General features: G+C 38.8%; 1 protein-coding gene and 1 long non-coding RNA gene across 2 annotated transcripts in view; one reads left to right on the forward strand and one right to left on the reverse strand.

Annotated features, from left to right (window-relative positions):
• The window catches only part of CDH19 (cadherin 19), a 183,755-nt gene that overhangs the window by 101,202 nt on the left and 54,779 nt on the right, over positions 1-27,774 (forward strand). The window contains 3 exon segments of the mRNA XM_050938808.1: positions 6,306-6,348; positions 18,258-18,306; positions 19,196-19,422. Of these exon segments, the coding sequence (XP_050794765.1) occupies positions 19,225-19,422 (198 nt within the window). The 5' untranslated portion in view covers positions 6,306-6,348; positions 18,258-18,306; positions 19,196-19,224.
• Positions 1-27,774, reverse strand: part of LOC127044264 (uncharacterized) — a 794,940-nt gene that overhangs the window by 74,610 nt on the left and 692,556 nt on the right. The gene's annotated exons all lie outside the window — the stretch shown is intronic.

The following is a 27,774-nucleotide window of genomic DNA, read 5'->3' on the forward strand; positions in this document are numbered from 1 at the left end:
AGCAAGCCAGGTCATAGCTAGTCAGAGTCTCCTTAGTTATTTTCTGACAAAGTTACCAAAACCATGTATTGATTTAGGTTCTCTCAAACACATGATACAATAGCTCAGGGGTGGGCGAACTATGGCCCTGTGGGCTGGATTTGGCCCATGAGCCATTTTAATCTGGCCCTCGAGCCCCTACTGGGGAGTGGGATCTGGGGCTCTCCCCAATCTGGCACTCCAGCTAGGGAGCAGTGTCAGGGGCTGCTCTACGCAGCTCCCAGAAGCAGCAGCATCACCCCTCTCCAGCATCACCCCTCTCCATCACCCCTCCAGGGACAGCCAGGGGGCTTCGCTCTGCATGCTGCTCCTGCCTCAATCACTGCCCCTGCAGCTCCCATTGGAACCGCAGCCAATGGGAGTTGCAGGGGCGGTGCCTATGGATGGGGCAGAGTGGAGGGCCACCTGGCCACGCCTCCGCTTAGGAGCTGGAGAAAGGACATGCCACTGCTTCCAGGAGCTGCTTGAGGTAAGCCCTACCCGGAGCCTGCACCCCTGAACTCCTCATTTCTGGCATCACCCCAGAGCCCTCAGCCCTAACCAGAGCCCTCACCTCGTCCCGCACCCGAACCCCAATTTTGTGAGCATTCATGGCCTGTCATACAATTTCTATTCCCAGATGTGGCCCTCAGGCCAAAAAGTTTGCCCACCCCTGCAATAGCTTCTATTCAGTAACCTAGATAATGTGAAAAATCCAGATACACAAACTCTGCTTTAGCAATAATATATTTACAAGATTCACATAATTCTTTTAAATTTTGCCTTGTTACTTTGATTATTTATGTATCCACACATCTCCATTGCACATTTTGAGCAACTATTTAAAGAAACAACCCTCCCCCATCCCAGGACATAGTCTTAAGAATAGTTATAAATTGTCTAATTGTTTATTAGCTGCCTAAACTTCCTACATCCCAGGACAATCCTACCATCTTCCAGAGCCTCATGTTATTTTCCCAACTTGATAACCTGGTGTCCACATCTCTCCTGTCCCAGTGATATTCCTGGTCTTTGAAGGAAGGCTGTGACTCCCTTTGCATCCCATGAACTCGGCTTGTTGTTCAGCTACATGATTTATTTCAGAACTACAGAATAGTCTCCCTTTTTAACAAGGTCTGATCACACAGCGTCTATAACACTCTTATCTCCTGCTCCAATCTCTTACTCACTTAGGTCTGGAAGGTAGATCTCAACTCAGACACTGCAATGTTATACACTAACCACACAGCACCAAGGCCAGCCCTATTATATAGTGTTTTGCTTATTAATTTGAGACAATTGTGACGGCCTTCAAATTTAAAATACAATTCTGCCATCTACAAAATAAGGGACTCTTCTAGTAGAGCTTGCACGGTTTCTGCAAAGTTTAACCGAGCAACAGAAGATTACTTTAACAATAGTATTTTTGAATTACGCTACCAGAGCCAAAAACTAAATGGAAACTCCTTGCAGAGTTTGTCTAAAATCTCCAAAGAGTCATAAATAGGGAAGAAAACTGCAGCTTTTGACAACATTCCATCCTGATTTCTGGTAACCTAGTGTATGACTATGGGCACAGGACACTGCTCTATGTGGAATAAACTGTTGGAGACCCGTTATTGCTATTATTTCCCTCTAACTCCGTCTAGGTTCTAACTCAGTGCCTGGCTATTTTCCCAACCACTGCAGGAGAATTAAACAAACTTTATTTTGTTTTGCATTCTGAACGACAGCCTCTACCAGTTACCCACTTTCCTTTCTCATTTGCCTCTAATTCAGATTCCTGCTCCATTAATCCTGGCCAGTCTGAGAGAGCACAAGAGGATTTATTTTCTAATGTGGACTCATTCTGTTTCTATCTTTTCCCTCTGTGGCTTCTCAGCTTGAGTTGTATCTCTTTGGGGAAAGACAAAAGTATGTAATAAAATTTAAAAATCTATAGTTTGATCATGCATTTTAACACTACAGTAACACAGAAAGCACTGAAGATATCAAACACTATTCAGTTTGAGATATGAAAAATGAGACTACAAAGTTGTAGTAGCTCTTGAGGTTGACCAAATTACCTTCTGAATGAGTCACAGAGACTTTGGTTTAACAATATAATACAGCACAGTTTATTTTTTTACAATAGTGTTCTATGAAGTAAAATATCAAAAACACTGTACAGAGAGCTATTATTGAGAGATAACATTTAACAGAGTTAGCTACAGAGACTCATGTAGGTAAAGAGGGAATAATGACATACAAAGATTGAAGAGAGTTAGGAAACTTGGACCAAGATGCAATAAAGTATTCTGGCAGATAAGTTACAGTACTGGTGATAGAACTGACAGGTGCTTTAGTGAGCAGGTAGAGGATCAATCTTAGGCTCAAACAAACAGGCAGGTTTTAAATTAAGATTGGAAGAAATAAATTGATTTAATATCTTTATGAGAGGGGAGGGAGAACTCTGTGTAGGCTGGGGAAAGCAAGTAAAAAAGCAATTCAGCATTGCAGTGAGTCAAGGAAGATAAATTGGACAGACAGAGAAAGTGGTCAGGGAATTTATTGGATGTGAAGTCAAAGAAGAAGGGTAGAGAGCACATCATAGAGATGAGGATGGGGTTCATATAGTCCTTTTTCTTTTAGATACACAGTACTCTGCCAGCATCAAAGATACCATGACGTTTAGAGAGTAGGGATTTAGAAGGATTAAACCTGCCTCCAGAAAAACACAGTAACCCAGAAGGAAATTGATTATTTTACTAATAACAATCGTAATAACAATAGTCTTTAATTTCTGAGGCATATGTGCCATGAGGCCTTTGGCTGTACTGATTTTTTGGATCTGATTCTCCCATTTCATACAAATGCAGAGTAAGTGCAAATGGGAAATATAAAATGCTACCATACAAGTGACTGTGCAGAGCAGTGGAAAAGAGATGACTAAGGGATAGTCCCTGCAGCCCACGCCACTTTCCACAGTTCCCATTGGCCAGGAAGGGCAAACTGCAGCCACTGGGAGCTGTGGGTGGCCGTGCAAATGTAAACAAACTGGTGCCCTGCCAGTGGATTACCCTGATGGGCCATGTGCGGCCTGCAGCCAGCAGGTTGCCCACCACGGACATAGCCAGTTATTCCCCAGTTTGCAGTTGTGCATTTGAATTTTCCATCCTTTGAGACGTATTTTGCACTTCTCTTTATTGAATTTCATCTTGTTGATTTCAGACAAATTCTCCAATTTGTCAAGATCCTTCTGAATACTAATCCTGTCTTCCAAAGTGCTTGCAGCACCTCCCATCTTAATGCCATCAGCAGATTTTGTACACGCACTCTCCACTTCATTATCCAAGTCATTAGCAAAAGTATTGAATAGTACCCATCCCAGGATTGAAGACTTCATTAGCTATTCCTTCCCAGTTTGACAGTGAAAAAATGATAACTGCTATTTGGGTGTACTCTTTCAACTAGATATGCACCCAATTTAATTTCATCTAATTTTCCTAATTTACTTATGAGAATGTTATGTGGGACTGTGTCAAAAGCCTTACTAAAATCAAGATGGATCACATATACAGCTTTCCCCCTAGCCACTAGGCCAGTAACCCAGTCAAAAAATGAAATTAGGTTGGTTTGGCATGATTTCCTCTTGACAAATCAAGTCTGGATATTATTTAACCACATTATCCTCTAAGTGTTTACAAACTGTTTGTTTAATAACTTGCTGCAGTGTTTTTCCATGTATTAAAGTAAGCCTGACTGGTCTATAATTCCCCAAGTCCTCTTTGTTCCCCTTTTTAAAGATAGGAACTATGATTGCTCTTCTCTGTTATTCCAGGACCTCACCTATCCATGAATTCATGCAGATTACTAATGCTTCTGAGATTGCTTCAGCTAGTTCCTTAAGTACCTTAGTTTGAATTTCGTAAGGCCCTGTCAATTTATCTAAACAATTAACCAGTTCTTTCCCGATTAATATTAATTGTGCTGAGTATCTAGTCACCATTATCTTTTTTAGTGAAGATTGAAGCAAAACATATGTGAAACACTACAGCCTTCTTGATGTCATCAGTTATCAGTTCTCTTAAATAGAAGACCTACACTTTCTTTCCTCAAGTATCAGAGGGGTAGCTGTGTTAGTCTGGATCTGTAAAAGCAGCAAAGAATCCTGTGGCACCTTATAGACTAACAGACATTTTGGAGCATGAGCTTTCGTGGGTGAATACCCACTTCGTCAGATGCATGTAGTGGAAATTTCCAGGGGCAGGTATATATATGCAGGCAAGCTAGAGATAATGAGGTAGTTCAATAAGGGAGGAAGAGGCCCTGTTCTAGCAGTTAAGGTATGAAAACCAAGGGAGGAGAAACTGGTTTTGTAATTGGCAAACCATTCACAGTCTTTGTTTAATCCTGAGCTGATGGTGTCAAATTTGCAGATGAACTGAAGCTCAGCAGTTTCTCTTTGAAGTCTGGTCCTGAAGTTTTTTTGCTGCAGGATGGCCACCTTAAGGTCTGCTATAGTGTGGCCAGGGAGGTTGAAGTGTTCTTCTACAGGTTTTTGTATATTGCCATTCCTAATATCTGATTTGTGTCCGTTTATCCTTTTCCGTAGCGACTGTCCAGTTTGGCCGATGTACATAGCAGAGGGGCATGGCTGGCATATGATGGTGTATATTACATTGGTGGACGTGCAGGTGAATGAACCGGTGATGGTGTGGCTGACCTGGTTAGGTCCTGTGATGATGTCGCTGGTGTAGATATGTGGGCAGAGTTGGCATCGAGGTTTGTTGCATGGATTGGTACCTGAGCTAGAGTTACTATGGTGCGGTGTGCAGTTACTGGTGAGAATATGTTTCAGGTTGGCAGGTTGCCTGTGGGCGAGGACTGGCCTGCCACCCAAGGCCTGTGAAAGTGTTGGGTCATTGTCCAGGATGGGTTGTAGATCCCTGATGATGCGTTGGAGAGGTTTTAGCTGGGGACTGTATGTGATGCCCAGTGGAGTCCGGATGGTTTCTTTCTTGGGTTTGTCTTGCAGTAGGAGGCTTCTGGGTACACGTCTGGCTCTGTTGATCTGCTTCCTTATTTCCTTGTGCGGGTATTGTAGTTTTGAGAATGCTTGGTGGAGATTTTGTAGGTGTTGGTCTCTGTCTGAGGGGTTAGAGCAGATGCGGTTGTACCTCAGTGCTTGGCTGTAGATAATGGATTGTGTGATGTGCCTGGGATGGAAGCTGGAGGCATGAAGGTAGGCATAGCGGTCGGTAGCTTTTCGGTATAGGGTGGTGTTAATGTGACCATCACTTATTTGCACCGTGGTGTCTAGGAAGTGGACCTCCCGTGTAGATTGGTCCAGGCTGAGGTTGATGGTGGGGTGGAAGCTGTTGAAATTGTGGTGAAATTTTTCCAGAGACTCCTTCCCATGGGTCCATATGATGATGTCATCAGTGTAGCGTAGGTAGAGAAGGGGCGTGAGTGGATGAGAGGTGAGGAAGCGTTGTTCCAGGTCGGCCATAAAAATATTGGCATATTGTGGGGCTATGCGGGTGCCCATAGTGGTGCCACTGATCTGGAGATATATATAGTCATCAAATTTGAAATAGTTGTGTGTGAGGATAAAGGCACAGAGCTCAGCAGCCAGTTATGCTGTGGCATCATCAGGGATACTGTTCCTGACAGCTTGTATTGTATTGTATTGAATACAAGCTGTCAGGAACAGTATCCTTGATGATGCCACAGCACAACTGGCTGCTGAGCTCTGTGCCTTTATCTTCACACACAACTATTTTAAATTGCAGTTGTATCTTTAATATTGTCTCCTTTGAAGCTACTATCTCCTTTGAACTCCTTTTTCTCCTTAGATTTTCTTCCCACGAGTCTTTACCTACCAGATATATGAGTTTGTTAATCTGCTTTTTTGAATTCCATTGCCCTTATTCTCTTGTTCTTACTCCTTCTTTTCCTTATAGTCATGAAGTCTATCATGTCATGATCATTTCCATGTAAATTGTCTGATTCACTACAATTCTTCCCTGTTGGTCAGAATCAAGTCTAAAATGGCTGTTCTCCTGGTTACTTCCTCCACTTTCTGAAACAAAATGGTGTCCCAATATATTCCAAGAACTTATTGGAAATTTTGTGTTTTGCCCTATTACTTTTCCAACATATGTCTGGCTAGTTAAACTCCTCCATGATTACCAGGACTTGATTTTTTGATAGTTTTTATTTGTTCTAAAAGTGACTCATCCACCTGCTCTTCCTGATTCCGTGACATAAACCCCATATTTTTTACCCCTTTTATCTTTACAGAGACTCAACAGTTCTGCCTCTCATCTCCTCTGGACCTGAGAAAAAGTTTGTATATTCTTGATTTATAATGCACCGCCACCTCTCTTCCTGAACAAGCTATATCCATCTACACTAATGTTCCAATCATGAGAGTTATCCCAAGTTTCTGTGATGCCAATTAAGTCATAGTTTATTTTATGTACTAACACTTTCAGTTCTTCCTGTCTATTTCCCATACTCCTTGGATTTATATAATAGGCATCTAAGGTGTTCAACAGATTCTGCCACTGATTTCCCTCTTGTTGCACCTATTATCCTAACAGCATTTTCCAAAATCTCACCCTCTGTTATGGTTGCTTTTTATGTTTACCTGAGAGATTTTGTTACATGACTATGGAATGTAATATTACTCACATACAAGTGCCTAGATGTGATCTCATATTGGTTTCCCATTGGTAACTCCATCAGTTATTCCTAATTTACACCAATGTAAGTGAGAGAAAAATCATCCCATCATGACTCATCAGATAAGGCAGAAGAGATAGACCAAGCTGAGAATACTAAAGCTTTGCACATCTTTGAGCCTCTCTCATTGATTTCAATGTGAGCAAGAGTCAGGCATTTATGTTGTTGTTTTTACATGAGAAGACAAATTTGAATGAAGATAAAAAGGAACCAAACCCTAAAAAAAAAATGGTGGAACATCTCCGGAAGTGCTTTCCTGAAAATCATCTGACAAACAGATTCAAGTGTGTTAAGTCACAGAATGTGGCCCTTTACAAAGTTATGCTGACAAGTGGTGTTACAGTACTAAGTCATATCCTGAAGAGTTGACACTGTTCCTGCAGAATTTGCCCAGTGAGTCAAATATTTTGTAATTAGATTTGCCATTTCTCAACAATGAAATTAGGTACCGAAGGGAGTGATTTTTGATGTTGCCACTGTGTTTTTTTATTTTTTTTACTTTTTTAAAGCACCAAAACATTTATGTTAAGGACATGGTGTCAGTTTTTTTTTAAATACACAATGCACAAACTATCTTCAGAAATATCTAGTTAACAGAATACTTAGAAGAAGCTACAATTCAGATATAACATTTTCTTACTTTAGTTTGTAGATTGTATTTCGAGCATTGACATAATTGAATCTTTAGAGTCCAAGCATTTGTTTGCTAAATTGATTTCTTGATTTGAGATCTCTAAATAAAATTGCTGTAGTTACTGAATGACTGTAAAAGTGAATTTAATTTGTCATAATATTCAATTTGCAGGTAAAGATTTCAATTTTTCTTCAGCTTGGTAGCATCCAGCTGCAATTTGATTTAAATAGGATTTGGTTTTATACTAGTGTAATCTGTGAAGGAGAGCAGGAGATAATTATTTATTAGTCAGTGTTAGAGATAAACACTATTTTTAATCAGAAGTTTAATCAGATGCATTAAACTTCTTATCCATTTTTTAATATCTGATGGCAAATGCTAAGTAATCCAAGCGGATTTGGGATTGAGCTCTTCTACAGGTATATCATAAACTCTGTGCATAATCTCCTTTGTGTAACTGCTATGATGTATTGCTCTGATCATGGTGATGGCTTGGAACAACCTTTTAGTTTTCAAGCTTAAACTCCTTAAAACAAGTCTTTGAAATCATTGGAGGAACAGTTCTTTAATTATAGTATAAAAATACTGCTGATAATGGGCCAAAATAGTATTATTCCTTCTTTTATTAAAATCAGACAGCATATTGTCATAAACAGATAGCTAAGGGTTAATGTCTCTTACACCTGGAAAGAGGTAACCTGAAGCACCTGACCAGAGGACCAATCAGGAAACCAGACTTTTTCAGGTCTGGGTGGAGGAAAGTTTGTGTCTGAGTTCTTTGTCTTGTGCCTATCTCCCTCTCGGCTATGGGAAGGATTTCTCTATTTCCTGCTTTCTAATCTTCTGTTTCCCAGTTGTAAGTACAAAAGATCAAATAGTGATTTATATGTTTTTTTGTATTTTACATGTGTGTAGTTGCTGGAGTGCTTTGAATTGTATTCTTTTTGAATAAGGCTGTTTATTCATATTTCTTTTAAGCAATTGACCCTGTATTTGTCACCTTAATACAGAGAGACCATTTTTATGTATTTTTCTTTCTTTTTACATAAAGCTTTCTTTTTAAGACCTGTTGGAGTTTTTCTTTAGTGGGGAACTCCAGGGAATTGAGTCTGTGCTCACCAGGGAATTGGTGGGAGGAAGAAGTCAGGGGGAAATCTGTGTGTGTTAGATTTACTAGCCTGACTTTGCATTCCCTCTGGGTGAGGGGGGAAGAGAGATTAGCTCTCGGTACTTCTGTTTTCCAAGGCTGGAAACGGGGAGGGTGGAATCCCTCTGTTTAGATTCACAGAGCTTGCTTCTGTGTGTCTCTCCAGGAACACCTGGAGGGGGGAAGGGAAAAGGTTTATTTCCCTTTGTTGTGAGACTCAAGGAATTTGGGTCTTGGGGTCCCCAGGGAAGGTTTTTGGGGGGACCAGAGTGCCCCAAAACACTCTAATTTTTTGGGTGGTGGCAGCTTTACCAGGTCCAAGCTGGTAACTAAGCTTGGAGGTTTTCATGCTAACCCCCATATTTTGGACGCTAAGATCCAAATCTGGGACTAGGTTTATGACATGGTGTGCAGTGGTGAGATAGATAGAATCCAGAAGCCAGTAGGAATATTATCTTTTTCTTTTCTCTGCTAGGGGCTTTTAAGCAGAGAGAAACAGTTTGGTTTTAAAAGGGAACCAGAGAGAATTTTTTTTTCTCTGCTCTCTCTTGCAGTTTCTGGCTTGCATATTAAGCAAGGAACCATTAAGCTGTGACAAACAGGTCTTTTGTCAGACAATAGCACTCCCATTAGGAGGCAAATACCAGCACTATACACATGCAAATAAAGTGGTTTTTCTGGTTTACTTTACATTGAAAAGATTAGCTAGAGGAAGAAAGGGAAAAAGGCACTGTTGCTAGGCAGACCCCAGGAGGCAACAGAGAACCTGCAGTTCAGAAGTTAAACACCGGAGGGCACCCCAACACAAGAAAACAGGAACCATGCCTCCCAAGACAAAAATGGAGGCCGAAGAACAAATCAAAGACGCCGAGCACAGGCGAGAGATGGAAAAAAACAAACAGGAACTAGAAATAAAACAAAGAGAGAGTATAAAAATACTGCTGATAATGAGCCAAAATAGTATTATTCCTTTTTTTATTAAAATCAGACAGCATATATTAAACAATTATATATATATAAACATATTATGATACATATAGTATTGTTGTTTGATATAAGCAACCTCATTCAAATTAGATTATTCAAATTGCTTATTTCAGTCTGAGGACCCAGGCTCTTCTCTGGTGCTGCAAGCAGACAGTATGACACGGGCATTGTTTGGGCTAGGGAAATGCAGGAGTGGTGCAGCCTCCACAGCACCTCCCTAGAATCTGTGTAAGCTCCTTCCTCACACTCATTCAACTGTCCTCTATTAATGTCTTCTGATCTCTATTCATTTTTTTAAAATAATCTCTGTTCGTTTCAGTTGAAAGACCAATAGTTCTAGGAACTAACAGGGAAGGATTATAGCAATGTTGGACCCTATTTGGCCTGACCCAAATATAAGCCTGCTTTCAGCCTCACCCCCCTGCAACTCCCTCTATATCTACTCTATATGCAACCAGGATGCATAGGAACTACTGCTAAGGTAGAGGAGCCATTATTGCCTCAGAGCCCACTGTCTGCGGGGGAAGGACAGTACCCTCACAGAGCCCTTGGATTTGGGGATAGTCCTTTCAATGTCCTTTGCCCACATATAGAGCCCTCTACTCATGTGGTGGGTGTGTTATGGATGACATGTCTGCCCCATTACTGTCTGTCTGTCAGGGGGAGGCAGTCTTCATAGAGCTGTCTGAAAAGCTAGAGGCTGAAAAGAATGGCAGTGGTGGGCAAGGAAGACTGTGGCTCAAACTGTGAGTGACAGGCCAATCTGTAGAGAAGTCCTACCCTTCCACAACACCCAGGATCTTCATCCTTACTTGCCCTCCCCAGAGCCACAGCAATGGCAGTAGAGGCAGTGGCCTTGGCTCGGTGGAAGACAAACATCAGAGATAGGCTAATGCTTCCATACTTTAGGTGTGAAGCTGATACTGCTTCTGTGCCTAACAACTCTAAGCCTAGGACTTAATCCAGTCTCAGGAACATATAGCCCCAGGAACCAGAAGACCAACAGAACAGTTGCTCTATTCCAAAAAAATACATTGGCCAAAAAAAATTGGTAGGAACATGTTGGAAAATATCATTTGGAATTTGGGTTGGAGGGAATGGACACAAGGGGCCAGCTACTTTATGCAGCATATTACCATATAGACCAACACCATCGCAAATGACTGAAGCCTGAGAGTAAATGTTTCCAAAGTAGTTAAAGAATCAGAAGTTTAACTCATTGAAAGTCAATGGGACTTAGGAACCTAACTGCTTACGTCAATGTTGAAAACAGGGCATAAGTACTTCTGAAAATTTCTCTCCAACCCCCACCCCTGCCCCCCACCCCTTCCTGAGCACTGTGGAATCTCCCTCTTGCAGGAGATACCAGGGAATGAGGGAGAGGTACTGGGCAGTAGTTTGGAGTGAAGGAGACTCTGGATGCGTAGTCCTTGCCTGAGGAGGATCTTAGGGACTTGAGCATTTATTGAGTTAAATTGAAGTGTTAACACACCTGGCTATGTGATAGAAATGACAACAAGAGTAATAAAATATAAATGGTTGCACTAAAAGGCAATTGCATTTGATAGTGATTTGCTCCCTGACAATATTAGTCTCCCTGAGTCCTGATTTTTGTCCCAAGAAGTGTCCTATGCCTTTCTTTATGTTACAACACCACACCATATTGTCTTTTAGTAGTTGTCCAAATTTGCTTTTCATTCTCAGTGCTTCAACGTGTAGGATTCAGTAGGAAATGCAGCTTGACAACAAAGATGCTGATTCTTCTATATCTAACATTTAAATCAGGTCCTTTAGCTTTTGCTATTGTGACCAATTCCTTGTGTATTGTTAATGATCTGTTCAGGGAGGTGTAGGTAAGAAGTAATTATCAATAGGTTGCCCTGCAAAAATACATTTTTGGACATGGTTAGAAGGGACTAGTAACCCCTTTGCAGGGTTATGTTGTGCCTAGCCTCTTTCTCCCACTCCTCCCCCTCATCATGCACTGTGATCCTGTCCCATGGCTGCTATACATGTTCTTGCAGCAGAGTGAAAGAGATGGAAGTCCTGGGCTCCAGCACACTGTAGTTGTTTGCACTGTTCTAAGCTGTAGGGCAATGATTGAGTACTAGACCTCAGGAATGATCTAGGTTTTGTTATCACATACTCAGATGCAAATCCAGACAGCTGGAATCAAAGGAGCTACTTCAGATTTGTGCCTATTTAAATAAGGGTTGATTTGGACTCAGATACATTAGTTACAGACCAACATAAATATTATGTGTAGGCCAGGCCAGTGTATATTGTGACATTTGAAATAAAACACATGTTGCAGCTAACTAAGATCTCAGAAATGAGATTTATTGGTAGGAAACAAAACATGATAGCAGTTAATGATCGCTGTAGGTATACAGAGATTGTGACACAGTTGTCAGACAATCATTCAGATATAGAGGCGTGCATAGAAAACAAATTACATGAATACAAACATCAACATTAGTCATTCTCAGGTTGGCGAAAGCCTTATCCATACCGGTATACCTCTCCGTAGAAGTGGCAGGATTCATTCTGTTGAGGAAAAGATGCATAAAAGTTATCCATACAATAATTTATTTTTAAAAAAAAAAGAGAATGTCAAAGTAGAAAACAGGAGAAATGATGTGAATCTAGAAATATTGTGCAAACATTTCATAAGCTAAATGAGATAGGCCTCCTAAGCTTTATTACAGAAAAAAAAGGGGGAAGATACCTTACATCTTTCAAAAACAATGCTCCTCTCTGACAACTCACAAGTCATCCTGGTAGCACCCTTTGAATGATGCCCGAATCCACCCATGACAGACATTGTATCACCCTATATTATCCCAGATGATATCAAGCACTGCAAGGACACAGCACCTGAGTAGAGTAAAAGAAACTGTGTCCTCACTGAAGCAAAAGTTGCATTTTGGGAGGGTTAAGTAAACTCCATCTGGCTACACCTAGCTTTTACTCAGCCATTTCAGCTGGTCATAACACAGCAAAGGGAGGACTAAGTGCATGCAAATAAATGAGAAAATACAATGAGACCCAACAATATGCCATACAAAATGGCACATTTACCTACTCATTCCTTATGTCTGCTTATCATAGGGCAGCCCTGGTTGAAAAGTATCTCCATTAGTTCTTGCCAGCTCCAGAGAGCAGAATTAAGGTTGTGGGGCAGGCTGGTGTGTAACTTGATTCTGTATTTCCTGGTTTTCAGAGGTTTAAATATATTGATATTCTGACAGGTACAAGGCAAGGCTGGTCAACCTTAACTATGTATTAACAAAGTTTTTGGCAATGAATAATACAATTCACTTGCTCAAACCACCTTACAAATATTAACTAATTAATCCACACAACACTCTTGGAAGGTAGATATTAGAGCTGTTTGGGAAGTTTAGTCAAAAATTAAATTTCAGTAAAAAAAGTTGTAAACTTCTGCAAAATTTCTAATGCATTCCCCCACCCCTGTTTTTTGGTTTTTTTTTTTTGGAGGAGGGGAGGGTAGCTCTAATAAGCGTATTAATCACTGAAGTGACTTAACCTGAGGCCAAAAAGAAAGTTCAGTGGAGCCAAGATTAGAATTAACAAATTCCTTATTCCCAATGTCATACTCATTCCACTAGATCTACTGTATTCCTTTTTCTAATGTAGTATTCACAGTATTATTAAAAGAACTAAAGAGTAAAAAAGTTACATCGGACTGTCCTTCACATAGGTTCCAAAAATATAAAGGTATAATTAAAAAGCAGTGAATAATAATAAAGAGGTTCTATCACACGAAGCCTGCAGTAATTGGTCTTTATTTACCATCTCAGTGGAATTCAACAACAGAAGTAGAAAGAATGGGATTACTCATAGACTCCAAGTAACACGCCTGCTCTCTGATGATTCTGCATTTACAATTGCATTTAGACCTGCCCGTTAGACATTTTTTAATCCATTTAATATGTGCTGTGTTCATTTTCTCTCTTTCTAGTTCTTCATCAAAATATTATGTGGTACCAAGTCAAACACCATAAAGAAGTCTAAAAATATTACATAAACATTACTACCTTTATCAGCCAAACTTGTAATCCCATAAAAAAGGTATCGAGTTAGTTTGAAAAATCTATTTTCCAAAAACCCTTGTTAATTTGTGTAGTTAGGTTACCCTCTTAATTCTTGATTAATCAAGTCCCATATCAGCTGCTCAATTATCTTGCAGGAATCAGTGTCAGGCTGGCATGCCTTTAATTACCTAGGACATCACATTTACCCTTTTTAAAAATTGTCATAACATTAGCTTTCTTCCAGTCTTCTGGAACTTCCCTCGTGTTGCAAGATATACTGAAAATCAACATTCATGGTCCAGCAAGTTCCTAAACTAGCTCTTTTAAAACTCGTAGATGCAAGTCATCTGGACCACTGATTTAAAAGTGTCTAACTTGAGTAACTTCTGTTTAATATTCTTCAGCAATACCAGTGGAATGGAAAGAGTGTTATCATCATATAATGAGAGTATATCATCCATCGAAAATACAGTACACAACTATTGAACACTTTTGCTTTTTCTGAATTATTATTGACAACTCTACCAACTCCATTTAGTAATGAAGCTATATCTATCTATCTATCTATGCCATAGATTGCCCATTGTGTCACTTTGCTTCACTTATCAATTTTCTATTATTCCTAACTTGTGATTTACATTCATTTTCATCAACTTCTCCTTTCTCCCATCTGTGGAGAAAGAGAGAGAGAGAGAGAGAGAGAGAGAGAGAGAGAGAGAGAATGCACTGTCTTCATTTTTCCACTAAACCAGGTCAGTTTTTAACCAGTATGAGCGTTTATGGGATTGTGGCTTTTTAGCCATCTAGTAGGGTGCCCACCACTTGGCACACAGGAGGAGAATTAATAATTTCACACCTATAATTGCATAAATGTATTTTTTTTCTTCAAAAGAAAAACAACAAACCAAACACATTAATTATATAGTTTGATCTAAATATGAGTCCTCCCTTGAGAATTACAGAAATAATGAAGATAACATTTCAAATAAATTCCATCCTTACTGGTTGAATCCTAAGTGGTTGGTGGTATACAGCAGCACATTTGCAGAGATAATCTTCTTTCAAAGAAACATATAACAGCTTTCATTTTAATATAGTAAAATTATCAGTAGCTTATCATATAAAATAGTGTTTCCCAAACTTGGGACACCGCTTGTATAGGGAAAGCCTCTGGTGGGCCAGGCCGGTTTGTTTAATTGCTGCGTCCACAGGTCCAGGCAATTGCGGCTCCGACTGGCTGCGGTTCACTGCTCCAGGCCAATGGGAGCTGCTGGAAGCGGCGGCCAGCACATGTCTCAGCCCATGCCGCTTTCAGCAGCTCCCATTTGCCTGGATCAGCGAACTGCAGCCAGTGAGAGCTGCGATCGGCTGGACCTGCAGACGCGGTAGATAAACAAACTGGCCCGGCCCGCTGAGGGCTTTCCCAGAACAAGCAGCATCCAAAGTTTGGGAAACACTGCCTTAGTGAATAGATCCAGAGGTCCTTTCCCTTCTCTGTGTTTTACTGAAACAGTCTTTTGTTCCTATTTATAGACAGAGCAATACCTGTCTTGTAAAAATTCCTTTTTTTTAACTTTAAGTGGTTTTGATTGTTTGCAGTTGCCTCTGATGGTTTTCCATTTGAAAGTTTTAGTATTGTGCAAGGTGAAATAAATGAGCCTTGCAATGCATCACCAGCTACCATAGTGAGTAACAACTCTCTTCTGCCTGAATGGGTCAACACTGAGACACTTTATGCCCTGGTGACTATTTTTTTACTCCAAGTCCTTTCAATATAAATACTTAAATAATACCCATATATGTATTTGTTAGGAATCTTGACAAGTTACGAGCTTTCTGTATATACATTACATTGAGGTTCCCAAACTGTGGTATGTGTACCCTTAGGAATAAGCAAGTCATCTCTGGTGGCATGTGGGATAAAGTGTGTAATGGTGGATTCTATGTATTAATTTCTTTATTTATTGAATATTTATAATTTTCATAAGCTTTATAACACGTTGGGCATTTGTTATATAAAATACAGTAGTTTATTTACTTCAAGATATACCAGTGAGAACAGTTACACAGAGATGCTGGCATACAGAGCCCTCACCTCCAATCACTGTACAGCATGGGTTCAGTTGCCCAGCAACTGTTCAATGTAACTGAGCTCAGAACTTAGGGTTTTCTTTTTGGTTGTATATGTTGCACAATGACTATATCTGTACGTAACAGTGAAATATGGGCAGTTGGCTAAAGACAGTTAATGTTAAGAAGAACACACAAAGTATCAGTCATGAGAAGGGTAAGGGTATTCGGCAGCTGCTAGCTCTGGAAGGGTGTATGCAATAAGAATAGTTAGGGAACCTCTGCATTACTCTATATAATAAATATCCTGTAAAATGTGTTTAGTGTAGTAAGTTTGTCAGATCTGACATAAGAGTTGTTTCCAAAGAAGGCAGACCCTTTGCGAAGGAGTGTCTGTGTCACAAACCCCAGGAATATGACTACTGTGCAATATGATGTTCGTGGGACAAATTTCTTCCTAATCCATAGCAAGTTAATCATCATAGGCCCCTAAATTTTTTTAGCCTATCTAGTATCATTGCGGTTGATATTCCTATTATTGTTGTCAATGTAACAGTGCAATCCAACCCAAGTATGGAACAACATGTAGCCGCATTGTCTGAAGAGTAGAGCGGAGACCAGACTATTAAGTTGAGATGTACAATCTGGTCCCTGTTTCTCTCTTGCTGCATGTGGCTCCATGTGCCAGCCCTTTTGCTTATTCATCCAACCCCTTCCCAACTACAACCCCCACTTGACAATACATTGGCTTTTGTTTCTTTTTTTCTCATAAAAGAGGATCACTTATGAGATTAAAAACTACAACCACTCACCCTCAAAAATTCACAATAATTTTTTTTCATTTCCTTATTTTTTTTTAACTGGATTAATATTTTTTACATATTTAGTGGACAGTATGCAACACCTGAAGCCAAGAACAATTTGCAACCCCCTTAAATTGGAGGTTTTCAATGAAAGTAACTGCAGCATACATTAGATATGATACTATGCCATGAGTATTATAGCCATCATCACAAATAAGAAATACAGGAGAAATGTATTAATTATGTTCTTTCAATTGTCTGTCATTGATGGCTAGCTGTTGAGTGCATTCTTAATGGGTGAGCAATAGCAGAGCAACATATGTATGTGTATACATACAGTGTGTGTCAGGTGAGTTTACTAACAAGCTTCTGTTTCCTTCTGCTTGAAATACTAGTTTATAACATGCTTGAAGGAATCTATTAAACTGGATGGGTAAGGTGGGTAGCATCAGAATGGATGGTTGAAACACAAGCTAATGTGTAGCCAGAAGCAGGCTAAGCCAGAAGTAGCCTAAGCCCAAGCTGAACACCTGTCAGTTGATTTAAATCATGTCTGAAATAATTTTATTTATGAATTATCTGAAAAGGCCACTTGGTTTTGATTTTGTTCAGCATGTTTTCCCTTTGCTATGAAATACAATACAATGAACGTGTTACCAAAATATCGGGTTTGCCTAGCTGAGAGCCAATTAACAGCCTGACAGGGATAAGGAAAAATGCTTTATTTTGCAGAAAAAGGAGAGCCTGTAGCTTGGTACAAAGTTTACACAAATTTTACAAACCTTTTATACACATTTAGACAAAGACCCTTGCGTGTTAATACTTGATTGGTAAGTGTAAAATCTTATGTTCCCCTTATCTAAGTAGAACTAACTGGTTTGGAGCAGGATTTTTTTGCCTTGAGGCAGAGGAAAAGAGATAGTGCAAAAATGCAAGCTACTGTGTCCATTTTCCCTTTGCTATGAAATACAATACAATGAACGGTATGTGTCAGATTCCAATGGCTTCTTTGCCCAAATTGAGAGAGATTGTAAGTCACACCACTGAGGGTGAAATTCACCCTCTGTGAAGAAGAACAACCCAAGGCCTATGCACTACTTAATTCCTCTGTAGCTTAATTTTCAGAGCTAAAGTGTACCTTTTTCTGGCCTTCTCACATGCCAGGAAATTAATCCTTAGTGAGTGTTAAGGAATATAAGGGGGAGATTTTCAAAGGTACAAAGTGGGTAGGCATCCAGCTCCCACTGAAAGTTGAGGCAACGGAGCACCTAACTCCAATTCCTTCCTTTCAAAATCTCCCCTATGATACTACGGCTTTAATATGGAAGAAACAGAAGAATGTGTACAAATTTAAAAACTGAAACATATAACTCTTTAGACCTTCCTATTAGCACTTTTTCTTTTCTTCCTGTCCCTCAGCATGTAAATTTCTTCAACTTAAATTCCTTTACACCCACCTAAAAATGAGTAAATGACACTTTGCATTATAAGTAAGAGACCTTATAGTTTCTCTCCAAGTAATGCAGCTTTGTGAGATTCCATTCCTCCAGGGCAAGCATGTGTCCCCCAACCCCAGGCCAGGCCAAGTGTCTTTAGTTTGTGTTGGTATTCATTACTATTGTTATTAATATCAGCATGGTTAAGGGTAGATGAATAGATGTTGTGCCTGGGTAGGTAAGGATACATGACAGTTGTTCATGGTTAAATGGATGTATAACCAGATATGTCTTCAGTGCTGGCAACCTTCCTTATATTCTAAGAGCAGACTGACATGAAGTCAACTCATAAAACATTTTTTTTCTCATACCTAGATAATCCCATCACCCCCAGAGATTGGATTTCCGAGAAAGGCTTTAACAAGTGTGTGTGGGCAAGTATTACAGAATCCTTTATTTCGCTTCATAGAGGATGGCCATTTTCAGTCAAGCACTGCACTTTATTTCAAACTGACAGTTCTGTTAATTCTGTCAGTGCAGGAACCACTCACAACAAATGATAATACATACATCTTGTGCAAAGACTTGACTTACCTAAAGAATATTTTGTGTGATCAGTTAAACTGACTGGTAGAACCCAAGGGCTTCCAGGCTGTATTTTCCTTTTGTCTGTTTAATTGAAAACATGAAATGTCAGAGGAGGTGGAATCAGATGAGACAGTTAATTTCTATTGATCAGGAAAGAAGAGCTGTGCACATTTTAGCTGCTTCTTCTTACCTTGCTAGCTCCTTTGGCATTTTCAGCAGGGTGATTTTGTTGTGATAGGAGAGAGGGAATGAGGAGGTTAAAAACAATTGTATGCACTCCTCCATTTTAGCTGTCAGTCATTAGGATCACGGAGACTACTTATTTACCCTTCAGGCAGTTCTGTGACTGCAGCTCAAAATGAGCCCTGTCTAAGCAGAAATGTACAATTATTCCAATCAAATGATTGCTGGCCTACACAATACAATTATCCAGCTTAATTTGGAGCAGGAATTAATTGAAGGATGATTTTCTATTTTGCATAGAAGATCCCTCTGAAGGGATTTCATAAAAAGAAAATTGAATGCTTGACTTTTATACCTTTGAATCCCTAATAAAATACCTCTCTTATTTAATCAGAAGTTGACTGTTCTGGTTCTTCTCTTTTAGGAATAGGAGGAATTTTTAATAGTAAAAATGATCTGTTAAATTAACATAGAATCAATATTTGTAAGGGGTTGGAGAAGTGCTACTTTGTAAAAGCTTTTCTTTTTTTTCCCTTCTACAGATGAATATTGATTGAAAGGAGGTTTCAATATGAATTGTTATGCTTGGCTATCTCTTCTGCTAACACTTAGTCATCTATGGTCTTGCCTTCCAAGTATGCAGAACCATAACACCCACAAAATGAACCACCCTTTTGCAACACTTCAGAGAGTGAAACGTGGCTGGGTATGGAGACAATTTTTTGTGTTGGAAGAACAGATTTTAACAGAGCCTTTGTGTGTTGGTCAGGTACGTTCTGTGGGAGATACAGTAACATAGAGTGCAATGCTTTGACTTAAGTTGATTAACAACTGTTAGCATCACATAAATCTGGCCATGGACAGAGCAATCACCTCCAGAGATTTGGAAGTCTGTGCTCAGAAGCAGGAGGGAAAGTACATTGGCAGAAAGGTTTGTCAGATGTCTGCACATTTGCCCTTATTATGGTCCTAATCTTACAAACAGGAAGATAATTGGAGGGTCAGAGCCCTACATATGCCACGCTTTTACCAGTGCTACAATATAAGTCCTTCACCTTCCTCAACACCAAATTCAGTACGCAATTAAAAATAAAGTCACACACAGTAGATGTTGACATCAGACTTTAAATTTCCCTTTTATCTTCTGAATGAAAGCTAAGGACTCATTTATCAACATCTGGCAATTTGCTTATGCTATTTTTGGCACTGTATGGAAGCAGCCATACTGAGTTCAGTGCAGTTTACAAACAGTATTTAGCATGATTTTCTATTACACTAAGTAGCTGCTGATTTACCCCTCATTAATTTTTAATGAAACAGATTAATACTAAATCCTTTTACCATGGAGAAGCTATAGGAACCTGCATGGTTCATTAGATTAATGTAGCTTTAGCACAGTGAGCAATTATTTTTCAACCTCTTTTAAAATTATGCATTAAGATAATTTTCTTAATGAGATCTCCCTCTCTGCTTATTTATTTTTATTAATTATTATTATTACTATTAATTTATTTGCCTTTTTAAAAAAAAACAGAAATAATTGTAATCTCTAGATCTGGTGTCCTTTTCTGTAAAGCACTTTCTAGATGAATGAACTGAAATAAGTTTAACCACTAATTAACTAGCACTAAAATTTAATTGAGCCCAAAGGGTGTAGTGCTCAAAATTCATTAATTACTTTTTTACAGCTCTTTCAAAGTAACTACTGTGGAAGTATGATGTCTCATTTCTAAAGGAGCAAGTGTAGATACAGCATATGCTTTTGTGGCTAGGAATTTAATTTCATGCCAAAGAAATGCTATGATTTCCCTGACCCTTAACATAATTCTTATATTCTTTCTTTTTTGTTCTTCACAGTGCTACAGGTAAATTGATATAGAATTGTAATTGAGGATTCTGATTAACTTATTGCTGTTTAAATCAGCCACGTTTACTTGTGATTTTCCACTAAGAAGCATATGCTGTGTTGTCAGTAAGGAAGTGATCAATCTACGATCAGCCAGTGACTTTTTAGTAAATAAGGCCCTGCAGGGAACTGCATCAACAAGAGTCCAAAGACAGACTGTCTCTGTTATTAACTGTCACTTGTTCGAGCTCACAACTCCCCTACACACTCTGATTGTACAATCCGAGCTTATGTTTCTGTAACTTCAGTTTTGAATCAGTCCCTCCTAGATTTCCAAATGTAAACGAATCTTATGAATCTCTTTGCAGTGATCACATTTTTGAAAAGATATGTGTCCATCAACATCACATTTGGAAATATTTTGGGGATGTTCTATGGCTGTTTTATGCAGAGGTCAGACTAGATGATCACTATGGTCCCTTCTGGCCTTGGAGTCTATGTATTTATAACCCCAGATACATTCTTAAACCAAGTACATAAAACCTTTTGGGCTTAATTCTCATTTGTAATACAGGACCATTTACTCTATTGTTATGCCCCTCTGACTTAATATAATTTACATGTACTCTAAAGTCCTTTTACATCACCACGGTAGTGCAAAGAGATCTTAGTATAAATAATAATTAGGTCCTTTTATGTATCCGCAATAAATGTTCAATATAAGAAGTCTCCTATTTTTATGTAATATGGTCATGTCACCTAACACAATCTTTTGGTTACAAGAATGGTAGTACAACATTGGTCAAGGTTGAGACCAGTTGATTGTTTTACAGATGATTTTTCTAAATGGTATAAATCCACCTGCTTACATGGTTTGTCTTGAAAATCAGTGAATCCCAATGGGCATCTGGGGGTAAGGTTAGTGGTAGAGCTGGTTGGAACATTTTCACTGAAATTTAATTTCATGAAAGCTGAAGAATATCATAGCGATATTCTGGTTTTGATTAGGTATTTGTTGGAAATGAGAGAGGAGAAGAGAGAGAAAGAGTCTCTCACACTCTATAGCTTGGTGGTTACAGTACTAGCCTAGGATGTAAGAAATCTAGGTCCAAGTCTCTATAAGGCTCATTCTGATCTGGGATGAAGGATTCTGCTCAGAAACAGACAGAACAGGCACTTAAAACTGAGTCTCCCATATCTCAAAGCATTATCAACAAGATCTGGTTGTGATCCAAACCCAGACATTTTGAACCAATTACATTTCATAAAAATATTTTAAAAGTTTGAGTTTTGTTCCAAGGTGGAATGAAAACAAATTATGAAACCTTAAAAGTTGCTACAAAACAACTTTTTCATCCTCTGATCATGTCTAGTTAATGGTCTAAATGTGAGGTTATTTAAGCAAGATACAGACCCTGCTAAAATAATCATGTGACATCAAAATGTTTTGGTTCTTATAACACTTTTTTTTGCATACACCTGGAGCTCAAACTATTTTGCTGACCTACTTCACAATTATATCAACTACCTAGGACTTATCTCAGTTAATATCTGGCACCTACTCTCCTTGTGAGGAAGCAATATTTTAAAAAGTCATTCCAGGTAAAAGTTGGGTCTACATTGTGGCTAGATCCAAAGTGGTGCTCCAGAGTTATTTGTACATGTGCAGCAGTGTGTTATTCTGTTGCAAGTTAGTGTTTGTAGGTAACCTGATCTCAGAGTAAGTGTGTGGATCAAGGTGACCTGCTGTAGTCATTGAACCTGAGCAACTACCTTGAAACCTATTCCATATGCAAGGCCAGTTAAACCAGCAGAACAGCAGGGTCATAATGTGTGGATGACATGGCGGTGTTCAGAGAAGGGATTTGTGTTTATTAGGAACTGGGGAACCTTTGGGGAAAAGAGGATCCTGTACAGGAAGGATGGGCTCCACCTACACCAAAATGAAACCGGAGTCCTTGAATGTAAATTATAAAAAGGTCATAATGGAGTTTTTAAAGTAATGGCTGGAGGAAAGCCAGCAGGTACACACAAGCACACATTTTGGACAGAGACATCTGTTAGGGGTTGGCTTATTAAGGGGATACTCTATAGCCAAGTAAAGAGAAAGGACAGAAGCTGATAAAGTACAGGAAGGAACCTGAAGAGAAACAGTCAAATGAAAAAGAGTCCCACTCAGTTATATCACATGAAGGCAGACCACTAGATATTGACTTTTTTTTTTTAAGTGCTGGTATGCAAATAGTGGAAGTCTAAATACTAAACTTGAATGCCTGATATTAAATGAATATATTGATATAAAAGGCAGAATAGAAACTTAGTGGAACAATTGTAATCAATGGGTCACAGTAATTTTAGGATACAAAATATATAGGAATGACAGAGTAGGGTCATGGTGGTGGGGGAGTGACACTATGTGAAAGAAAGCATTGAGTTAAAAGTTGTAAAACCTTAAATGAATCAATTGCTATGGATGGAAATCACATGCTGATGTAATGAGAGTATAGCAGTAGGAATATATCTACCATCTGACCAGGATGGTTATGGTGATTGTGAAATTCTCAGGTTGATTAGAGAAGCTATAAAAGCAGAAACCCAGTAATAATAGAGGATTTCAACTATTCCCATATTGATTGTGTATATGTCATCAAAGGACAATAGAAGTAGTTTTGTTTCAATTTGATTCATTAACAATAATATGTCACCAGAGACAGATGGTATTCACAAAAAAGTTGTGAGAGAACTCAAATAGAAAATTGCAGAACTAGTAACTGCGGTATGTAACATATCACTCAAATTAACCTCAGTAGGTCATGGGATAATAGGGAAGGTCCTCTCATGGATCAGTAACTGGTTAACAGATAGGGAGAAAAGAGTATGAATGAAGAGTCAAGTTTCAGAGTAGCAGCTGTGTTAGTCTGTATCCACAAAAAGAACAGGAGTACTTTCGGCACCTTAGAGACTAACAAATTTATTTGAGCATAAGCTTTTATGGGCTACAGCCCACTTCATCGGATGCATGGAAAAGAACATATAGTAAGGAGAGATATATACACATACAGAGAACATGAAAAGGTGGGAGTTCCCCTACCAATTCTAAGAGGCTAAGTAATTAAAATAAGCAATTATCAGCAGGAGAAAAAAAAACTTTTGTAGTGATAATGACAAGAAGGTGTGAGGATACTTAACATAGGGAAATAGATTCAATGTGTGTAATGGCTCAGCCATTCCCAGTCTCTATTCAAGCCTAAATTGATGGTATCTAGTTTGCATATTAATTCAAGTTCAGCAGTTTCTCATTGGAGTCTGTTTTTGAAGCTTTTCTGTTGCAAGATTGCCACCTTTAAGTCTGTTACTGAGTAACCACAGAGGTTGAAGTGTTCTCCTACTGGTTTTTGAATGTTATGATTCAGTTAAGAGTCAGTTTTCACAGTGGAGAGAGGTAAATAGCAGGGTCCCCTACGGATCCGCACTGGGATCAGTGCACTTCAACATATTCATAAATGCCCTGGAAAAAGGGGTAAACAGTGAAGTAGCAAAGTTAGCAGACAATACAAAATTACTCAAGATAGTAAAGTCCAAAGCTGATTGAGAAGAGTTACAAAGAGAACTCATAAAACTGGGTAACTGGATAACAAAATGGCAAATGAAATTCAGTGTTGATAAATGCAAAGTAGTGCACACTGGAAAACATAATCCTAACTATACATATGAAATGATGTGGTCTAAATGATCTGTTACCACACAAGAAAGAAATCTTGGAATCATTGTGAATAGTTCTCTTAAAACATCTGCTCAATGTGTAGCAGCAATCAAAAAAGCTAGCAAAATGTTAGGAACCATTAAGAAAAGGATAGATACTAGGACACAAAATACCATAACACCATTATATAATTCCATGGTACCCCCACACCTTGAATACTGAATGCAGTTTTGGTCACCCTATCTCAAAAAAGATAATTAGAATTGGAAAATGTACAGAGAAAGGCAACAAAAATTATTAGGGGTTTGGAACAGCATATGAGGAGAGATTAAAAAGATGGAGACAGTTCATTTTAGCAAAGAGATGATTAAGGGGGAATATGACAGATTTATAAAGTCATGAATGGTGTGGGAGAAGTGTTATTTACCCCTTCACATAACACAAGAACCAGGGTTCAATTAAATTAATAGGAAGCAGCTTTAAAACAAACATAAGGAAGTACTTCTTCACACAATGCACAGCCATCCTGTGGAACTTGTTCTTAGGGGATTTAGTGAAGGTTAAAAGTATGACTGAGTTAAAAAAAGAATGAGAAGTTCATAGAAGTTAGGGCTTGCATCGTTGATGGACCTTGATCTTGATCTCCCTAAACCTCTGACTGCCAGAATCTGGGAGTGGATGACGGGATGGATCAATTGATAATTATCCTGTTCTGTTCAGTCCTGCTGAAGCATCTGGCATTGGTAACTGTCAGAAGACAGGATACTGGGCTAGATGGACCACTGATATGATTCGTTATAGTCATTCTTATATACTGTGAGGCTGAATCCTACGCTTGGCAGCTTTCTGAGAAGGTGTATTGTGTGCATACCTACAATCTGCAGGGTTCCTTCTGGACCTGAGAGCAAAGCCTCCAGTTTAACAACTGATATTCTAAATACTCTGAAATCCACATGCACACTCAGATTTTACTTTAGAAGTATTGTCAAGAAAAGTACCATTATGTAAATAGATAGAAAATGAAAGACACTAGTGAGAGCAGCATTAAGGTAATGTAATCATGGTGTGTGCTCCTCAGTCATTTTCTGAACAAAGGGACTGAGTGTGATCAAAGGAAAGCAAATGGCTGCAACTTTCATCAATGTCAGCATGATCAAAGAGGTTATGAGAATCAGGAAAAGTATTTATAATCATGTGAAAATGCAGAAAAAATTGGAATTTGCACTTTTAGAGAGAATGTTTAATTTTTATATTTTGTGAAAAAAAATAAAAAAATACAATAGAATCTCATTTATCTGAGCCTCCATTAACCATTTTTCCATATTAACTGAACTGGGGCTGACAGCAGGAGCCTGGTTGCCCAGGTCTGAAGCTCTCCAGATTACCTGAATTTTTGATGATCTGATCTGGCCCCAATCCCACTTAGATTATATAAACAGGGTTCCCCCATATCAGTAAAACATTGCATTAAACTGATACCAGTATATATTGTGGGTAGGAAAACTAAAGTTCAGTGTTTAATTTTAATCACGGAAAAATTATGGTTTTATGCTTGTGTTTTTTTTTATTGGAAAACTTTGGGGTTTTTTTAATAATGTAAAACTAGGATCCTTGTTCATAATAGAGATCCATAGTCTAAGGACTGGAGTAAGCTTGACAGTGACAGGTCACTGCCATCAGTTAAAACAGTAATTTGTGTTTATAATAAAAATAAACATAAAAAATAAATTTCAACCTTCTACAAGAATTCATCCAATGTACACAAACCTAAGTTTCATGTCTATTAGTTTTGCCCTTCAAAGTGATGTGTTTTTTTTAAAGAAGGAGTCCAAAGGAAATATCAAATAGAAAAAAAATCACATAACCTTTTAAAAAAAAAGTTGTAGCAAATCTCAAATTATATTCTCCCTCCCTATAGAAAAAACAAACGGTGTGAAAATGACAATCAACATTCAAAAATGCTATTCTAACCAAAAATACAGACTTTTAGTAGATCTTCTTCTTCCCTATTAAAATGGAAATCCTTGTGCAATTCTACCCATCCATAATATTTGTTGTGCCACATTAGAGCCAACGTTAAAGTTGTTAGAGTAAATTGTGGTCATTTGATCAAGGGCTTTCTCAGATATAGCCCCCTCAATAAGTTGTTGATTTTAGTCTCAAATTGAAGTAAAACCCACATCCATACCGAGATTATCTTGAAAATTGGCATTCCACAACAGGTGGACATTGGGAGAGAAAGAAGGAAAACAACTCTCAGAGTTGTTGTGTCGGTCTGTATTCATCTCCAGGGTGTGTTCTGATTCATCTAAGAACCACAGAGGGTTTTGCACTGCCCCTGAAGAGAAGTATAGAGTCTAAGCCTTTCCTCCTACAGCTGGTAGATGTCCTCCTCACAGCTAGAGCTGGGTAAAAAAAAATGAACTTTTTTTTTGCTAAAAAATGCAGATTTGGTTTGATGAAACATTTCATGAATTCATGTTGAATTTGCATAAATTGCTGTGGCTGAAAAAAAAGAAAAATCTGAAAAAGTTAAAATGATTTTTTAATTCAAAAGGGCTTTTCATTTTGAATTGTACTTGGATTTTATTTATATTTTAAAGATTAAAAAGTCCAAATGTTTAATTTTGGATCAAACAAAATGTTTAGTTTGACCCTAAACATTTTTTTAAATCTGTTTTGCTGAAAAAGAATTTAAAAAAAAGTAGGCTGACCCAAAACTTTTTTTTTTTTCAGGTCAGCCACTGAACTGACAAATTGGTTATTTGCACACATCTACTCACAGCCCTTCAGCTACCGTCTTCCTTCCTCCCCATGGTCCTTTCAGCCCTATTGGGGCCATAGAGAGGCAAAGAGAAAGGCCAGTCTGATAGCTGAGTTGCAGTGAACTGTTCTCAGAAGGTGGCCATGTGCACCCCACACGTGCACCTCAGTCAAACTTAAAGCTCTGAAAATCAGAAAATACAGAATTAAGGTTCAAATCATCCTCACCTCCACAAGCTTAACTCAGTCCTCTTTGAGTGATGCCACAATCTGCCCCAACAGACATTGTAACATTCTTTCCTTCCATATGATATGGAACATTGCAGAGCACACAGAATGTGGGTACAGTAGGATAAACTGTTAGACCTTATCCACACTAAGGCAAAAGTCACATTTAAAGCAAGCTAAGTGAAAATCAACTGGCTCTGCCTGGCCTCCACTCTACCACTTCCGCTATACTGAACAAACCACCCATTAATCACCAGATGTTACCACCCTTTGGTCATTGTACTAAGGAACATCACCTGAACTTACATCTGCCTTGTAGTGCAAATACACAGTCAGACTGTTACAAATTCCCATGGCTAGAACTCGCTATTGTGCTCCTCTGCTTGCACAGCCGACATAACTCAACACTGAAACCAGGGGATTATGATCCTTTTGGGAACATTTGCTTTTTTCCTTATACCACAACATGAACTATGTCATCCTCCTGCAAGTAATCCCTGAACCAGTCAAAAGAGCTGTCCCCAATTCAGTAAAAGGCAGATCAAGTGCGTGCACACAAATAAAGAAATACAATTGTGTGA

The sequence above is a fragment of the Gopherus flavomarginatus genome, chromosome 2, assembly GCF_025201925.1.
Source record: "Gopherus flavomarginatus isolate rGopFla2 chromosome 2, rGopFla2.mat.asm, whole genome shotgun sequence".
Classification (NCBI taxonomy): Eukaryota; Metazoa; Chordata; order Testudines; family Testudinidae; genus Gopherus; species Gopherus flavomarginatus.